This window comes from Numenius arquata, chromosome 6 (assembly GCF_964106895.1).
Source record: "Numenius arquata chromosome 6, bNumArq3.hap1.1, whole genome shotgun sequence".
Classification (NCBI taxonomy): domain Eukaryota; kingdom Metazoa; phylum Chordata; class Aves; order Charadriiformes; family Scolopacidae; genus Numenius; species Numenius arquata.
In genome coordinates this window covers 12,234,223-12,253,130 of record NC_133581.1, presented here as the reverse complement: position 1 = coordinate 12,253,130, position 18,908 = coordinate 12,234,223, and the positions used below count along the sequence as shown (strand labels likewise).

Genomic DNA, 18,908 nt, shown 5'->3' with positions numbered 1-18,908 from the left:
AAAACATTGTCCAAAACAGGTGCTTGGCAAATTAAAACAAAATGAATATATTACCATCGAAATCAAAGCTGTTAGATGAAAGCACCATCTTCATTGTCAGATCTGATCAGTCATGCAATTGAAGACGCCAAAGAGCAAGTATTTTTGGTTTTTACAGTAAGCCATGATCTTTTAAGGGTTTATATCATTCTATACAAATTTAAGTACAAAATGGGAGTTATGTTTCAGAAATCAGTGAACCGGGCTGAAGTGAATCACACGACACACTCGTTAACACTGTACAGCTGGATTTGAACATAGATATCGATGAACTAGTAAAAAACTTAGCACATACACAAAATGGTCCCCAAGATTCAGCCATGCTTAGGTGGGGAGTGACGCGGGAGAGCGAACGGTGATATCCAACACTATTCACACCCGGAGGAACAGTTTTCTCAAAATTGTTGGGGTCCCAAGGAATTGTTGTTACTCCGTTTTAAGAACAACTGGATTTTAGTACGTGGTTCTCACAAGGGTATACACAAGCCGTATCGAATACTGAATCAGAAATAAATAATAAAAGATACATCTAATACATCTTTTATTTTTTATATTTTTTTTACAGCACTGACTTTACAAGAGGATAAACAACTCATTTTTAGGGGCTGCTAACATCTGAAACAAAGAAGTCACTATTTTATACTCAACATATACTCCACCTTTTAATAACTTCATATATGTATATATGTCTTTGCACACAAAAAATGTTAAAATAATTTATATCTAAAAACTACTGTGTAAAGAACCAAGGAGGGAATAAAATGTGGATTTCCTTAAAAAGGATAGAAGAGGAAGACCTGATTTGCACGAACTCCATTCGCTGTTTCAGCTATTTTTGGAGTTTCAAGGGATTTCCAGGCCATCAACAAAAACTTCCCTCCGCATTGGCAGTTCTCATGGCACGCTGGGGAAGGTCACCTGCTAATGAGCTCTTGTGGCCCATGGGCATCTGCCAGCATCAGCCCCAGTGGATTCAGGGTGAGAAAGATGGAGAGAAAGAGAAAATATCTCCCCAGGCTGCTATTAAAAAAGGCGGAGTGGAAACCTGGCCCACTGGTAGCATGATGTCCACTGGCCAGGGTTTTACTCCCAAGCCCTATCTCTCCACACCCTCCTTCTGCATCACAGATACAGGACGTTTTCTTACACTGTATTTTTCTTCTTCCACAGAAAACTGCCCCAGGAGCAGGGGTGGACCAGACCCCAACAGCCACCTGCACGCACCCAGCGAGAACGATTCCTTGTGCTTGCTAAAGGTGCTATTGTGCTTGTGTTGCTGACGAATCACTCTAACATCTCCATTTATACCTGGATCCTCTCAAACTTCAACAGTCTTTAATAATTGCTGTGGCCACGTAAACATGACAGAATCCAAGGAGGATCTGAAACCCATCTGGTCAAAAGCTCAAAAGTTGATGGCCTGGATCCACACCGAGGGAACAGGGAAAGGAAAGGTAGTGAAGACGTGGAAAGTACTTTTCTGGAGGTTACATTCCTCTGAAATAGATATTAAAGCAATAGTACAAATAAAATCAACAATGTGATCTGCAACGGTGTGTCTGTTTATCTATGAAAGTGAGAGGAGATTATATTAAAGGAAATATTTTAATCTACACAAAGCATTTTCACATACTCCTAATTACAAAACACACAGTTGCAACACCATAAAGTAATTTTATACTGAATACAGAAATCAATACATCTCTTACTAAAAAGGAGAGAGGAAAATAAAATTAGCAGGGTAATGCAAGTGAACTTCTGCAAGTGTGCACATGGGGAGACTGCTACAAACTCAAAATAGACTTTATTCACTATAAAACCAAAATCCAAGATTTTCTACACAGCTGTGGAAGGCAAGGCTGCAAGCTCGTGTGAAGAAGCCTGACTCACTTGTCACTGCTGCCCCGCAAAGACTTTGGGAAACCAGTGTTAGTCTAAGAACTGATAAGCCTGCATGATTTTTTTATTGGATGGAAACAACAGAAGCATTTTTCCTTTGTTTCTCTCCTTTTTGCCAGCCAATTCAAACATCTCTGGCCCCATTTATTCTGTTGCCTTTGGACTGTATCCTGCCTCTGTTATCTATGCACTCCTCCACCTAATTGTTCCCTGGCTGGATACAGCCCGCAGTTAATCTGGAGAACCTGAGGCTTTATCTTGAGCAACCCGCGTTACCTCGTGAAGCCCCACCGTCAGGTTCTCAATTTGTACTCATCTATAACAAAAACAAATTAAACTGGTGGTTCTCCATCTGAGCAACCTGCTGCAGACCTCCTCTGCACAAACATTCCCATGGTGAGGATGGAGATCTTTACACAGCTTTACCATTCCAACAGTCTGAATAGCATTAATAAAAATAGTGCATCCTTTCTACCGACCAGCCCGGTCAATTGGCTCCTATAACACAAAGGCTGACTAGCCGGACACATGGGTAACCAAAGGCAGAACAGTGTGGGCCCAGCAGTAGTTCTGCATTACACAAACCACAGGTGCCAGCACCAATGCTCCCAGTTGGGCTGCGTTTCTGCAGTTGGTTTTCACGTACGGATCAGGATGTTCTGGCACAGTCATTGCAAACCCAAGTGTAACGCGGCAAAGTCAGCTGGGAGGAGGATGGCGATGGCTTTACAGGGCAGGCAGTGATAATACCACTCATGTTCTCTTCAACAGGGAAAAATCTTCACCTGCCGAAGCCAACCACGTAATTACAGTGGAAACCAGCGTCCCGTCTCCTCCATCACGCTGACACAAAACCTGGAGAAATTTCAGTCAGGGTGATGGTGTTCTTGTGGATTTCTAACAGTGAAGCAGAACAGAAATAGATCCCTAAGAAGCTAACTGGTGACCATGTAATTTTAAAATAATTGCTCCCATCAACACAGCAATAATAGCTATGCCCCTGAAAACACGGCAGAACCTTTCCTAACACAAAATAACAAAATTCAAACAGACATTATGGAAAACCTCCCTCAGATTGTCTGCAATTTTAAGAGCAAGGGCATTCTGGTATGGTCTAATATTACTAGACTCCTCTACTTTTACAAAAGAAGACAAGACTACAGAATATTAACTAACTTACTGTGAAGCTTATCTTAAATCAAAGCTATCCTGAACTTATCAAATGAGGCGGCGATTCAGAAAAGCACTTTAGCACAGGATTAATAAGGTACACATGCTCGAATGTTTTGCAATAATGTAATTGTATGTCTGGACACTTGGTTAACTTACAGTTTTGGCTTTTAAAAGTTGGTCTCCCGATTTGCCCCTGTGATTTAGCAACATTCTAGTATATGAGCCACAATAATAATTTCTGCAAGGAAATATAGTAGTACAGCAATTGCATGGTAATTTACGTGAAAACTCTATTGTAATGCCACATCACAACAGGTACCTGCATATCTGCACCTGGTAAATTAAAGTGATACCGATACATTTGATAAATAAAAAATAAATTACAGACTATGGGAAATATGTCACTGATCACACCAATGACCTAAACTTGTTTTCTAGTTACTGCCAAGGTCTGGAGTAATATTTAAATATAGTATTTCTGCAAGCCTTCAGAGAATTACAAAATAAACTTCTAACAATCATTTGTAAACAAGTTTAAAATGCACAATTATATTTCAGTAGTTTATTTTGGAGAAATAAAGCAGTGCAAAATAGGCCAACCAAAATTCAGAAGGCAGCCAGGAAAATAAAATTCTTATTTGATGTTCTAACTAGGAAACAGCATACAGACATTTCCATTGGATCCAACACTCAGATTCATGTAAACATACTTAGTTTGAAAGGTCTTGAGTTACTAACCCAGTTTTAACATCATTGCTTCTTTCCCACCATCCAATAAAAAAAAAAACAAAAAACCCAAAACCAAAAAGCCAAAAAGAAAACCCCAAAAAAACCCCAAGCCATTGTAATAAAGGGAGCAAAAGGCAAGTCTACAAACACTCCACCAGCTGGTTACAAGAAAGTACCATACAAAAATATGCACTGGCAAGTTCCTTCCTGAGGGTATCTTTTGTTACACACGTAACATAAAAACACTTTTTATTTGAAACAAAAAAACCTCAAACTATAGATGCCAATTTTATTTCAGTCATGGCTTTACGAAAGGTTTGGTCTACCACCAATACTTTTATAAACCCTTACCTATGTACATCTGACTCGCTCCCACCACGACCACCCGAGACCTGTGAGCTGCAAATGGCATGGCATCCAGCAGTCTCAGAGCATACAAGGGCTGTGAAGCGCGCCCAGCTCAGAACTGACCTGCGATAGCCTATGTTTATGTGCACCCTGAAATTTGACAGACATCACACTCCAGTCCCTACTGAAATACCTTAAGGTTAGTAATCCCTCTAGCAGTGGAATAATCTCTTCTTAAATCATCCTCAAAAATCCAATCCTGTGTAGCCGGGATTCCCAAGAATGGCATTTAGGGAACAAACTCCATCTCTCCTAAGGAAAAGCCATTGTTTACACAAAAGAACTGCTGCACAACACTCTTCAAAACTTTCTCCCCTCCAGGACTGGTACCATCAGGTAGGGTGGTAACATCGTCTACAGAGTTTACTCCTCTCTCCACAGTCTACCTGGGCTTTAAGCTCTAGATCCTTTCGAATAGATATCTAACAAAATACTAAACAAACTGGGATTAAACACTGCAGCGATGGATGCTTTACAAATACCTGCTATAGAAAGACAGACATTCCCATATCTGCAAGCTAGGAGCTTAACTAAGGAAATTTTCTTAACACCACCTCTCTAAAATGTATTTTAGGGTTTATATGGGGAAGGGAAGGCCACTCTGCCTACCAAAATAGTGTCTCCGTTCTCAGCGCTGACAGACTTGGATATTTTGGTTTAGTGTTTAGAACTGGCAAAAGTTTCAGGAATTCTCAACATCAGAAGATGCTGCCATGCTACAAGATGCAACAGAGGGTGAACACTGTAGATTTACTGCGTATCTCAACAGATACAATTTGGATATGCTATAGTTTACTAATAGTATAAAGCATTATTGTAAATTACCACATGGCCTCATCTGACAGCTTGCAACGAAGTAACTTGGTCTCTAAGCTAGAACTGTGGTGTACTTCTACCTCACATGAAGGTACACAATTCTGCTTATACTTAATTTGCAAAAGAAAAACAAAATGCACAGCAGCATGGATCTGTGGAAGGCAGCAACTGTGTTACCCCTTAGGATCTGCAGATCAGGTGCCCCAAGGAACACACACAGCTCTTTGCAGAGCTGTCCCAGAGTCCTTGTAAGTGCAATGGAGGGAGAATGAAATTCTCTGCTAAGAAATGAGCTGCTTCCATTAACTCTTCCAGGATTTCACCACTAGCAGACGATTGAAAGGATGATATTTAATCTGTAAAATCACTCAGCCTAACTATCAGCACCCTGTCTGGATCAAACACGTGTCGCTGTTGGCAAGCGGGGTTAGAAGCTGCTTTTGTCTGCAGTGATGAGGCCTGGGGGAAGAACTGCAAAGCTGGACCCAGGGTGGTCATCTCGGCTCTGTACCCTGAACATCCAGTCTGCTCTGTCCCACTCACAGTGCTACGGCTTCACAGCAAGCTACCTGTCAACATCTGGACTGGTCAATGTTTCCAGGGATTTGGATTAGTGATACTGAAGTTGTCTTAGCTTTCTTTTGCAATGGTCTACCTGGAAAAAGGGAACAGGGAATATTTTAGGCAAAAATCTCTAGCACTGTTACATTCAGACACTGCATTTCAACATTACCATCTTCTTGATACCATGAGGTCCGATTTTAAAATGCTGGTCACCAGTGATTACAAAGAACAATAGAAATGAAAGAGCAACCCTCCCACAATGAAAGGACTAGTGTTAAAACCCACGTGTGTGTAAACTCACTACAGATTTGCAACTGGAATCTGATGAAATGGATCTGAATCTCTTTCTTGACCTCCACCTTTCAGTCCATTTCATCAGTAAATCAGGTTAAATCAAATGGAAGTTTTTTTTTATTTTGCTTTTTTTTGTGTTGTGTTTTGTGGTGTTGTTTTTTTGCCTTTTTTTTCATTTTTCGCAATTGTATTGTTACAGCCTGATCTGGTTCTGGGACCACAATTTGTATCCCTGTGGCTTTTTCTCAGTCCATGGCATTGGCAAGTTATTGAGAAGAAGCTTTTGTTGCCAATGTAGCGACGCAGTGCTGCTGGAAGCTGGGGGACACTGCCGAGTTGCAGCCTAGTCTCTGGTGTTGCAGTTTTACTGAGCTGTTGGTCTCGCTTTCCACAATCCAGGAGGAGTCTTTTCCCATGACGCTGAGACATCCCGTGCTGGCGCAACATATCCGCTCGTCCATGATCCCGCTGGTCTGCTCTGCCAGGAGCTTGCTACGGTTTAGCTGGGTCACCTCAGGTGCCTGACCCTGCAGGACAGCAGCTATGTGGTTCAGAAGATCTGAGAAAAATTCGGAAACACCCTCATAACCTGAAAAGAGGAAAAATGAAGGAGAGAAAAAAAGGCAATTAAGTAATTTTCATAAGATCTTTGAAAGGCTTCTTCTACCAGTTTATTTCTTGGGCTGTCTTTGCCCTCCAAGTGATAATAAAAAGGCTTCTTTTCCGCCCTCCAAGTGATAATAAAAAGGCTTCTTTTGCATGACATCATCTTGAGTGACTGCAGGAGCAGATTAGCATAAAGAGGAACAGAGACCATTGCTACAAAAATACTTTTGTTTGACAAAAAAACCTGTCAACCTGTCACCTTTCCGATTTTCTGTTTCTTTTTCCTCCCAAGTATATATGTGTATACATAATTTTAGGTATATTCTATCATTTGTTGCCAAGTCCAGGTTTTTCCCTAGGTTACAAACTCTGTGGTACAATGTTGATGTTTTCCATCCTGTTTCCAGGTTTACTGCGGAAAGTAGCTCTAACACAGCTTCCTTGAGGGTCTGGATCCTCTCTAGAATTTGTGCAGCAGCACCCTCAGTTAGGGAAACCTCAGAGAACAGCGGAGCTGGCTTTATACCCTACAGAAAAGGCAGTTTCCCACTGTGTAAGAAACAATGTGATGCTCGTCTGGTTTAACCTAACTTGGCACTTAAAACATATGCGCCACTATGAGCAATGTCTGAAAAAACACTCGAGGGGCAGTAAACATATATCAATGGCACAGTATTTGGTAGAAACATCAGCCTTTTATTTCACTACTGAAACCACCTTTCTGCATGTTCTGTTAATCAATTCCAGACAATTTACAATGCAAAGTTTAACAAGCCTCCTGGTTAAAACAGTTGCTCAAATACCAGGAGACACAACATTTTTGGTCACACAAAGGGTGGCAGTAGGTGTACAGAGCTTCTGGCTCTATTCTAAACACTCTGGTGCAGGTACAGTTTTATCATTGCATTAACTTTAACATTGAACCAGACATGCAACATATTGGTACAATGTCTTGAAATGGAGTTTAACTGCTACTGCACTACCTAAAATTGTTACCAATTTGATTTAGTATTTAAACATGACATTCAGTGTATTTAATGGGCTAGACTGATTGTTTTAAAATGTCTATAAAGTATTCTTAAGGTGACCTGGTATTAATAGAGGAGACTGAAGCAATAAATAACAATTTAAAAGTCCCATGTGAATAGCACACATTTGCACAGCAGCACATGAGCAGAACCAGAGACCACAAAGTAAATGCACACTTTAAAAGACTTTTAGCAATGTGATCACAGGGCAGAAGAGTCCCTCAAATCCATAAATAATTCAATTTTAATCTCCATTCTCCTTTAAAGACCAACTTCCTTTAGCAATGAAAACACAACTTCCTGAAAAACACAAGGTAAGAGGATAATTCCACCTTAAGATAAGGGTGGTGATTGGTGCATTTATAACTCGTACGTTAACCAAGTAGCTCTTATTTAGGGTGCTACATTGCTTTGGATTTTATTGCACTTGGTCACAGTTCTCCTAAGTACTTAACAGGTCACACAAAACACTAGCAGTGTGAGACAACAGCTCCCAGTTTTCCTTTCTCAAAGGGCCCTTAAACGGATTCGCCAAACAAATTGGCCATTTCAAAACGTGAAGTTTCCCAGTGACCCACACGATACTTCACTGGTCTGCAGGGGGCAACTAGGACTCTTACGGCCAGTCATGGGAGCCAGAACAAAATCTTCACCTCTTTTGACAGAGGTGCTTGTTACACTTTCTTGCTTATGTAAAAGCCATGGGATTAGCCTTCAAATCTACTCGGAGTGCTTCAAACACCCCGGGAATAAGCTATCTCCATAGTAACAGCTTTAATATTCAGGGAGGAGATCCATAGTACCCTAGAGTGTTTCGTGTCTGCTCACTGAAAACAAACCAGCCTTGTTTGAGGGCACCTGGCAAACTCACAAAGAAGTTGCTTTAAATATTTAATGGGAATAAGATGGTCAGTTATTCATTCCTGAAGTAAGCAGACATTACAGTGGAAGGAAGCTGTACGCATCGGGCAGGCTTCTTCTGTGCAAGCCCTCTGCACACTGCGCGAAAAGGCCCAAATAATTCTGCCTGGTCACTCAGAAGAAACTTCACACACTTGTAAGAAATAAATACAAGGAAGGGAGGAAGAGAACGAGGGTGTCTCAACTCTTGAGCCATGGGATGCCCTGGGAAGGCTGCAAGCTCTGTAGGTACTGCCTCGCTCTGATCACTGGCTGCTGCTGCAGACCTCTCAAAAAAGGCAATTGTAAGACATCACTGTGCTGCGATGACAAGGAATCAAGATGGGCAGATTAAATTACACCTTCAGAAACTACTGGCAATGAATTCAGGGTTCATGTCACACGGGGAATGAGTGGGAGGATATAAGTTTTGCATGCTTCAAAACACAAGTTGCATGAATCATGCTCCAGCAGGTACTATCCTAGCACTGCCCACTGAAACAATTTTGGAAGTGCCTTTCTACAAGAGGCCTGAATTTTGCTATGTTGAAAATGGTCTCCGGAGTCCTCTGGCTGAGCACAGATAGGCAGGAAGCCCACCCAGCAATACTCCTGAAAACAAGTACGTGCTCCCCTGAGCTTTGAGGAGTCAAAAATGCCTATGAGCATGTTTAAGCTAGCATTACAAATGCTACCTGCCAGATTTTCAGGAGACTCTCCCTGATCTGGCACACTATCTGCTATTCTGCATCTTCCCTTGGGCAGAGAGAAATGGGTGTCCCATGTCTTCCATCTGCAGCAGCATAGGTACACACACAAAGTGCACATGGAGATCTGATGCTTCCAGCTGCCCCATATATGCAGACAGAACCAGCAGTTGACCTGTACCAGCTGCAGAACATGCGCACAAGCTCCAGCTGGGCTAGCTCCGCCACGGCCACAGGACAGCAGCCTACGCGGAGCCTTTCCTCTCAGTTACCTGAGGTCAGAAAAACATAAAACCCACATGCTACGTGACTGTGCCTACAGTTAAATATCTCAACTGGTAACCACAGCTAATTATAGTCCTGGTTGGTGGTTTCCCATAGAACAGGAGACACAATAGGCTTTTTAGACATTTATCTTTAAAATCTTGTTGAAGAGTTGCTGGTGCTAATGGAGCAGATAACAGACGACATCCTCCTACAGGTACATCTGCTCTCAATTCTGACGTTAAATTAATCTCAGGATGACAACCACGGAGTGGTAGATTCAAATGAGTTTCAAGCCTGGTAAACACAAAAGACAGCAGAGAAGGAAGCCAAGCCTCTGGCCCATTGGACAAGGCTTTGGTCAGGCTATGGCCACAAGCCATAGCCCATGAAAGAGGCTGTGAATGCTCCTTAAAGAGCACCTCTTTCCCTCCCTTCCTCAGAGCAGTGGTGCAGAGATAATGCAGCAGATCCCTGAAGAGTCTAATTTGGCTCCATTTTGGCCCTACTGAAACCCTTGCAGGACAGGATGACTTGGGGAAGAGGAAGAAGGGAAAGTCCCTTCCTGGGATGGCACTGAGACAGGAACAATGAGATCTCCCTGCTGATGCAGCCCACCAGTGACTCTTTTGAGCAGGGCTGAATCTGAACTTCTCGTTAGCAAAGTGCTGGCTCCATCAATGAAGCCAGCCCTTGAAGATGATCAGCCTTTAATCACACTGACCCTTGGAGGGAAATGCAGCTGCCTGGGTTGAACAAGCTTTTGGGCAACAGACTATTCTGTGTTGAGATGTAACCCCATTGCTGCTTCTCCCTTGAGAGCAGTTAATCTCTCTCAGTTCTGCTACCTTTTATACATTTAAAGGCAGTTTTGCCTACCCCCAGCCTCCTCTCTTCTGCACATCTGGTCCCCGCTGCTGTCCTCTAGACTATCTCCAACTGGTCTTCCACCTAACCCATGGTGATAAAGCCAGTAGCTACCTTCAGTACACACATGTTCACTGCCAAAAAAATCCTATGTGAGATACAACATATGCCTGAGCACAAGAAACTTCCCTGTGCTCTCAAGTCTCTTGCAAGGAGTGAAACACTCTATTAATTCAATGTCTCTTCAAAGACCAATTACTGCGCAGATTGAAACACAGGACTTGGGCCGAATATCAGAAAATATTGCCTTAGGGTAGAAGTACAGCAGAGCATGAGGCTGAAGGCAGTTCTGCAAACTTCTGCCACAACAAGAAGGCATTACACCTCTTTAATAGCTACGTTCACCGTTAGCTGTTCCACAATCTGTACTTTTCAGCATTTAAAGAAAAGGGGAATTTCAGTCTGTGCAAAGTATCAAATCCAAAACAATGCCTGAAAAAAATCAAAAACCCCAAAACACCAAACCAAAATGCCGGATTGCAAAAGAATGTCCTGCATCACTGACTTCAAGACCCAGTGTCTGAATTAAAATCCCATTCATAAAGCTGATTTGGCTCTGTCTGACACCCAATTTAGTTTATTTCACTGCTCTTGGCAGAAGACTTTTCATAGGTCTGCAGATTGCATCAACACCATATGGTAGAACCAAGCTGCAAAGTGACCTGAGAATAGCAGGGCTGGAGTTTTAAAAGGAAAACAGTCACAGGCAAGGCACTACAGGGCAGTAGCGGGACTGAGGACCTGGACTGAAAGATTAAGAAGACTGGGGGCTCAGGGCAAGATCTCTAGATGTAAAGAGATCTCAGCCATACTGAAAACTCAAAGTCTTCAACACCAGGTTAAACAAACTGCAACATCCCGTGTATGTCTCTGGTAACATCACTATTCAGGTAATGAGAGGAGATACTCAAAGAGAAAAGCCCCATGCAAAACACCATCAAATGAGATGATGTATTCATTTCCTGTGTTAGGCTACTGAGTTTAGCACAAGCGACAGACCATTACTGCCTCCCATTATACATGCTTACAACTCCTTTTAATAATTCCAGTGGTCAAGGAACTTGTTTAGTTGTTTCCAAGACGTATGTTGCACTAAAAAAAGTGTAGGACCAATTTAGCCGTTTTCACATGCTCTATTCTATTGTTTTACTTCAGGATCCACTTATGAGAATGTGCAAGGATACTTAACCCTTTACATCAACTTCTGTGCAGCTACAATTTTAACATCTTCTTCGAATTCCTGGTGCTGTTGCTTTTGTGCACAGAATGTCTTTTCACAGGGAATCAATTTGCACAGGAAGAGATTTTCAAGGGAACAGTTTGCTGCTTCCACCCCCTCAACACTTTTAATTGCACAGAGTCTGGAAAGAAAGAAATCTTAAAAGGCTCTCCTAAAATAGAATTTATCATTATTCTTTTCATCTTCAGAATGAGGGACAGGCCCAGAAAGGCCGGGTCCCAGCACACAGTCCCATGCTTCAGTTCCTGAGGACCCTTTTGCAGGGAAGGGCATGACAGCGATGTTATAGCTGGCCACTAACATCTGACCGTATCTCCTAAAAGGTAGTATTTCAGTAGCACATTCTGTATCTGGATTAGGGTTCTGCCCTTCCCAGATTAAACAGTGTCTGATCTCAGAACAATCTGACTGCTGCTCTCCTGTCCCCTACCTGGGAAGTAATGATGTGAGACACCAGCAGAGACACTACACATGAAGCACGCACTGCATGAGTTCCACAAAGCATGAGTGGAAAGTTGCCTTTCTCACCTGGGAATGCATTTATATCAATGACCGCATGCTGCCCAGTCTGATTGTTAATGATGATATCAATTCCAAAGAGGGAAACTCCCAGAGCTTGCCGCAGTGCCTTAGAGATTTCTCGGATGACGTCGTCATTTGGCCGCTCATACACTCCTTCGATTCTATCCAGCTATAGTGGAAAAAGACACATTAGTAAGGGACTCCAAAACAGTCTTTTTAGCAGAAAGATTAATTTTCAGAGGTTTCCAGATGCAGATCCACCAAATCTAATTGCAGAGAACCGGTGGCATGAAACAGAGAAAGACACCAAAGAGAAACTGCTTTCGTAATTCAGAAGGCTACCTACACTGGAAGTTCACCTGCTCTAAAGCACCTGGTTCTTCCTCTTCATGCTGGTGCAGTTCCTCAAGAGATACAGCAGTACAGGAATGAATGGAGAATCAGACTCACTATTTTCAGTACGAGATCTACACCTTAAAAAACCAAATACAGCTGGTGTGTTTAACCCTGTGGTGCAAATACCATTCTGCTATTTCAATGTAGATTAAGGTCTATGTGAAAGGACTGATGAGCCAGACTCCCGCTGTTAGTTTCATTTGAGCCATACAACACAACACAGCTGATATCTTTAGGGCAGAGGCTAATTCAAAGGCTAATTTGTCTCTTACGTGGGTTTTCATGTATAAGTTATTCTACAAACATTTATTAGGACAAAAACCTCAGGTTATTTATGACTGGAAGATGTAAATTTTTTTTTTACTTTTTAAACAACAGGTTATGCAGCAGAAGTATGCTGTTACACCTACAGAAGTGTGTATGGAGTGTGTATGTGTATGAGAGAGATGGCTGGTAAACCATGGGAGCATATACTCTAAGTTTGAAAGTAAATTCAGCCATGAATAGATTTATGACTAGCACAATTACAGCTTTAATAGTTAGCATGCCTATCAGTGTTGAACACAAATCTAATCATTGCTGACTATGAAACTACTCCCCAAAAGAGCTTGTGAAACAGAAAAGAATTTGGAGACTCAAGAGATTGAAAGGACCCAGTCCTGTAAAGTGACTTTCACAGCAGCTGAATGCCTGAAAACTTCTTTGTTTTTATACTCTTAAAGCTTGTTAAAAGGACTGGTAATGAAAGCATGAAACTGTGCACCGTGCTGGCACTGCTGGACTTGGAAGACACCCAGAAATGGTCCCATGGTCACAGCTCGGGTGTGCTCACACCGTCGGCAGCTACTTGCCCTCTGTGGCCCTGCCCAATGCAATTTCTCTGCTTGAATTTTCACCATTTGTCTTTCCTCACAGAACTGAGTCCTAGAAGGATGATTTATGCTTATTAAGCTCTCTGGACAGGAAAAGGCCAGGTATTTGCATTCAGAATCTCATTCTTCCCTTTGCCTAGATTAGCTCTGGGGCGTTTAGGCCCGGCAAGCAGCACAGGCTTGCTGCATCAGTGATTCCTCACCGGAGCTCGGTAAGGAAAACCAGAGGGGGACACAGTCATGCTGGTTCGTTGTACCAAACAGACCTCAGCCTGCAACACAGAAGCAGACAACTTGTGAAGAGAGCCACTAGCTACTAATGCTTCAATAAGAAAGGACTAGGTAGTTTTCCAGCCGCGCTAGAGGTAAAAAGACCAAGTGTACTTACTGCTGTTAGGACAGATGAGGATTCCGGCTTTGAAACATTGTGGCTGTTGAAAAATATTGATTCTCTGTCTGGAATGAAAAGCAGGTTGTAAGTAACTTTACACCAGATTTTAATTTCCAAAGGATTAGTGCAAGGAACAGTAGATGGCACTGTAGTCCCCGGAATCTAGTCTCGCTCCTCTGATGGCAGGGGGGATGGCAGTCCCCCTGCCATCACCCCACCTCTCCTGCCTGGCACCCACCACCAGGTCACCCATGCTTTTCTAACCTCGGACCACAAATAAATAGAACTGCATGGGGTTAATAGAAACTGGTTTCTTTTACTTCACCAGAGCCAATTAACTAAGTTCAGTAAGATAATGAAGTTAATTTCTACTAATTTGCTACACTCAAAGTGACAGTTCCAGTGGGAAGGCATGTGATAGAAGGGAGAAGCTGCACTCCCTGCAGGCAATAGATTGACAGCACCCCAGGGCGCTCTGAGATCCCTGTGAATCTGGGGAGGGCACTGTCACCATGGAAGAAAGCAGCATGTTTCATGGCCAGGACTGGCCCTCCCTTTCAAGGCGCGACAGGAATGCAGGAGACATCCTGAGGTGACAGAAGCTACTAACATACTGCAGTGGAAACCATGGGGAGAATTGTACCAGCACCTCCTGCCCTGCTCCCTCTGTGCTGAAGGTTTCACCGGCAGGGAGAAATCCACCACCTCAAGTCTCCCCTTGGGATTCCCACCACAGCAGGCTGATGGCATCGTACAGAAAACCTGCATGGGAACACCTGGACACAAGTCTCAGCAGGCAGGTGGCACCAGCAATAGAGTATTTCTGCTATGCTGGTCTCTCTGAGTTGACATTGAAGAGGAATCATAGGGCCACTAACAATAAAGATGGGGAAGCTGTGAAAAGCTAACCCAAATCCCCTCCACAGTCTGACACCACCATATACTCTTCTTGCCTTTCCTCCAATTAGAAGGCCCCTGTACTTCCAGACAGTCAGCTCCTGGAGTGTCTCACAGCCACCAGATCTGCTTAATTGTCAGATCTTCCAAGTCAGGTGCCTGTGGCATGGCCCCCTCAAACTCTCTTGATGAGGGGTAAGAAAGCCAGACACTGATCCTCATCTGCCCACAAAACTTATTTTTATGTGGGCTTCCAGGCAACTTTCAAGTCTTACACCAACGGGTAAGACATTAGCTAAGGCATTTTTATAAAAGTGCCTTAATATGTTCTCTTCCAGCAAAAGTACAGACCAACTGTCCTAATAAGTTATATGAACACAGATTCTGGCTACTTAATTTGATCAGGACATAGAATGGACCTAAATGTAAATACAGGCACACACACCTACAGACAAGGACTTTTACCGGGATCCTACTATACATATGAAAACATATGTATACATATTTGTGTGCAGAACACAATAGTGAGCACACATGGACATACTCAGATCAGCAGAAACCACTAAGAAAAGTGACAAAAACCTGGCACTTGTTAATTCACCTCCTTTAGTTTGATACCTTCTCCCTTCCCATCTCCACCTCCTGGATTTGTCCAGTTGCAGGCAGATCATGCTCCCATCCGTACCCTGCTAATTTCTTCTTGCTTTTGAAGGCCCACAGAATGCAGTTCTTGGGAAAACAGCTTTTCTTCCATAAAGGAAATTTTAGTAATGTTTAATGAAAACCCTTCAAGTGCTGCTGTCTAGTGACATATAGGGAGGATTAGTGTCCTCACTGACAAATCCCTTCCTCCCTCCCCCCAACACAGCTGGTATCTACAAACCAAAGGACACTTCCCACCAAGGTTTACAACACTGCACTTCACATGAACAGAGAGGCTCGTTCAGGGGAGAGCACAGGCTATCTTTAATTTAAACACATGTACATAATTGAGGTAAAAATAGGGAGAGGAAGTTCTGAAATGATGGAATCCAGGAAATTCTCTCCAAAGCACATTTATAAACAAACTCCGGAACAAATGACACATGAACTTACTGTGAAATTAGAGAATTTCTCTCCCTCTCCCCCTCTCCACATGATATAAAACACTGTTTCTAACAGGTAAGATTCAGGTTACTGTTGCATAAATATTTACTATATGAATGTCATTCATATGTATTCCAGAGCAGATGATTTATCTCCCTTCTTATTGAAATAATACAGTAGAGGAAACATGGTAGGTAAGAACCATCTGCCTTCACTTCAGCAGCCTTTTCAAGGATATTTTTCTTTTGAATTGTTTGCTGCCAAGGCTCCAAGAGCTGACCTTTCCTTTTAAATTGGCACAACGTACCTGAGATTCCTGCAGAGAAGTTCTTCAAAGATGGTCTTTTCACCACTGTGTAGGATTCCCCAACCACGAAGACTTTATATAGCACGGCATTGTGATTGATGAAGCTCTGAATGACACAAGGGGGACGGACAGCTTTCAGGCCTTCCTGGTTGAAGATGATCGCCATCTGGAAACACGCACACACAGTTGTGCACAAGTCTTTCAGTAATTTCACACTTACCCACCACCTGACTAGCAGTGAGGAGGAACATCTACTGGTGGATATATATTGACCACGTGTCAATTCCTTCTCAATGGCTAGTCCTATTTCATTACGTTTCATCTCACTGACACCCAACTCTCCAAACACTACTGTCAGTACAGCTTTCATTCTCAATCAACACTTTCCTCTCAGCAATTTGCAATTTCATTTACTGCTTTTAGTTGGGAAGCTACTGCAACTGCAGGTACAACAAAGGGGTAAATCATTTGACCAACACAGACGACGAAGTCTGTATTGAACACAAGCCCGTGTATCATGAGAACAGCAGAAGGAACGGTTCTATGTACTAACTATGAGAGTTCTTCCCCACAGCTCTGTTTCCTGTGGTTGGGTTCAGTCCAGTTGCAATGGCCTAAGAACCAGGGTTTCACCCATGTCATCAGAGAACTTCTTTCAGACTCTAGCAGTTCTTACTGCTAGCAAACGCTGGCTAGTCTAATGATTTTCTTAGCTTGGTTTCACCCCATTACTCCAAATGGATAGTCCTCTTGAAGGGACTGGAACAAATATGCCAAAAAGGAAGGCATTTATAGGGCCTCAATGATGAACAACAGCTGCCTCAAACAGCATGGAAGTAATGCTGGTAGGTGCAGAGAAGTACTTTGACAAGCCAGTATATATTCAGAACATGCCGTGCTGGTCTTTCCATTGATCCCTACATTACCATGCTTACACGCATGTATAATTATCATAACCACAGTGCCCCATTTTACATGTTTGCTGTTGGAGTGTGGATGCTGTCACAGCTCCTACACAGAACTGGCAGTAAATACCATTCTGGCACAGGTGATGAAATTACTTTATACCAGTGTGCCCTCACACAGCAGTGAGGAGAAACTTAGGCTTACTCTCCATCCTCAAAGCCCTGAAAAAGCTATGTTCTAGTTATCTGAATACTGACCTGTCTTTATTACTCTAGTGATACTGGGCCTTGTTATCCACAGAGGCAGAAAGGTATGTTGGTAGTCGGGTCAATATGAATAACTGTCCAAGGCCAGAGAACCTGATGTATGTTTTATCTTCCTTTCCTCCGGGCAAAACTCCCTCCCATAGGCAGGGACACTTTGGTGTCACTTTGGTGACACTTTGGTCAGAGCATCTTCCCCCTCTGAAGAGCCTTGGAGACCACAGCTAACCATCCAAGAGTTGAGCCTGCTGCGTACCTCAGTCAGTGCAGGAAACACAACACTTGCCAGAAAAATTCCTAACCTCTGAAACACAAGTTTTTTCTTATGCCTGTTAATATTTTCTCACTGGCCTGTTTGGGACTAGTGTTTTACTCTGCATGCAAGACAGTCCAGAGAGGCTAAAGAGAATTCCTGTGGGTCCACAGCGATATCCAGAATAAAATCTGCATGATGCAGATGAGTTATACCGCATACTCTTTCCATATGCTTCCCGTCAGTTTTCGTGCCTTCTGAGATTAGCTGTATCTTAGTGAAGTCAGGGTCACTGGAAGGATTTTACAAAGAAACTTTTATCACTTTGTGCTCTCTCTCATGTATTATATATGATCAGCTGCTCATTTGATGTACACTGCACTTTCAGATTGAGTTTTTGCTAATATCTTAGTTTGTTCCTGTAATAAAAATAGCAAATATAATATGTTTCGTTGTTCAAAAACATAGTCATGGCAAATGATGTGCTGTTTACATATTCATAGTAAAAGTCTGAGCACATTTTTGTCCTTATTCCTCCTTATCTGTTAGACCACATTAGATCACATAATTGTCTGCACACATGCACGACTCAGTAGATTAACATTTTCTGAGTTCAAGTCAATGTGTGTGTTCAATACCTACTTGCAGCTGATATCACCGTGTCTCTATTATACCAGGTGCTATCTATCTGACAGCACAGAGTGAGTTTGCGAGTGGTAGAAACCTGTGCAAGAAACCTACTCTAACCAGCAGAATCATCTATCAAGATGATTCACAGCAACAACATCGTACCTCATCAATCTCACTGGTGGCAAGAAACGCTGCTCTCTTCCTCCTCCTGTGTAGACTGTAGGCATTATAGTATCTACAACGTCACACTGGCAAGAACTGTGCAACTGTGCTGTTCCTATAGTGTTCTCTTCGAATATGAGTTAATTAATCCCCACAAACCAATCCTTCATAAGATGAGCAGGTACTTATCATCCTGTTTTAGAATTGTGCAAACCAGAGAGTTTATCTTCTCAGCACTGAACTGACCCAGGCTACTGGAGACCATGTGAAACTTCTCTTCTGCAAAGCTCTGTGCCAACAGCCCCACAGACTAGCACACAACCCCTGTAACTCCCATGGTGTTGTGTTATGCTGGCTCACTGCGATGTCTTATGGTTTTTAGCATGCATGAATACAGCTCCAAGAACTCGCTTGCAGGGTGCACTTGCTCTTTGCCATCTAGCACAGACCTGCTGTGTCTGGCAGTAACGTGGGAACAATACTTTATATCATAATTTCCAAACAGCACTCCTCATTATAAACGCAGAGCTCTTTTGAAGGCAAACAAAACATTTGGCACCAAGAATTTTTACTGACAATGTCCTTAAGGAATTCAGTCTCAAAACCACAGCAATTCTCTGCCTTTTCAT

General features: G+C 42.6%; 1 protein-coding gene across 2 annotated transcripts in view; it reads right to left on the bottom strand.

Moving 5' to 3' along the window:
* Positions 1–3,647: 3,647 nt before the first annotated feature.
* The window catches only part of ITPK1 (inositol-tetrakisphosphate 1-kinase), a 150,080-nt gene continuing 134,819 nt past the window's right edge, over positions 3,648–18,908 (bottom strand). The window contains exons 8-11 of one of the 2 annotated variants that reach the window (XM_074148671.1): positions 16,066–16,231; positions 13,773–13,840; positions 12,123–12,285; positions 3,648–6,511 (exon numbers count right to left, since the gene is read on the bottom strand). In XM_074148671.1, the coding sequence (XP_074004772.1) occupies positions 6,189–6,511; positions 12,123–12,285; positions 13,773–13,840; positions 16,066–16,231 (720 nt within the window). In that variant the 3' untranslated portion in view covers positions 3,648–6,188. The remainder of the gene's footprint in view (positions 6,512–12,122; positions 12,286–13,772; positions 13,841–16,065; positions 16,232–18,908) is intronic. The other variant, XM_074148670.1, reaches the window with a different exon arrangement.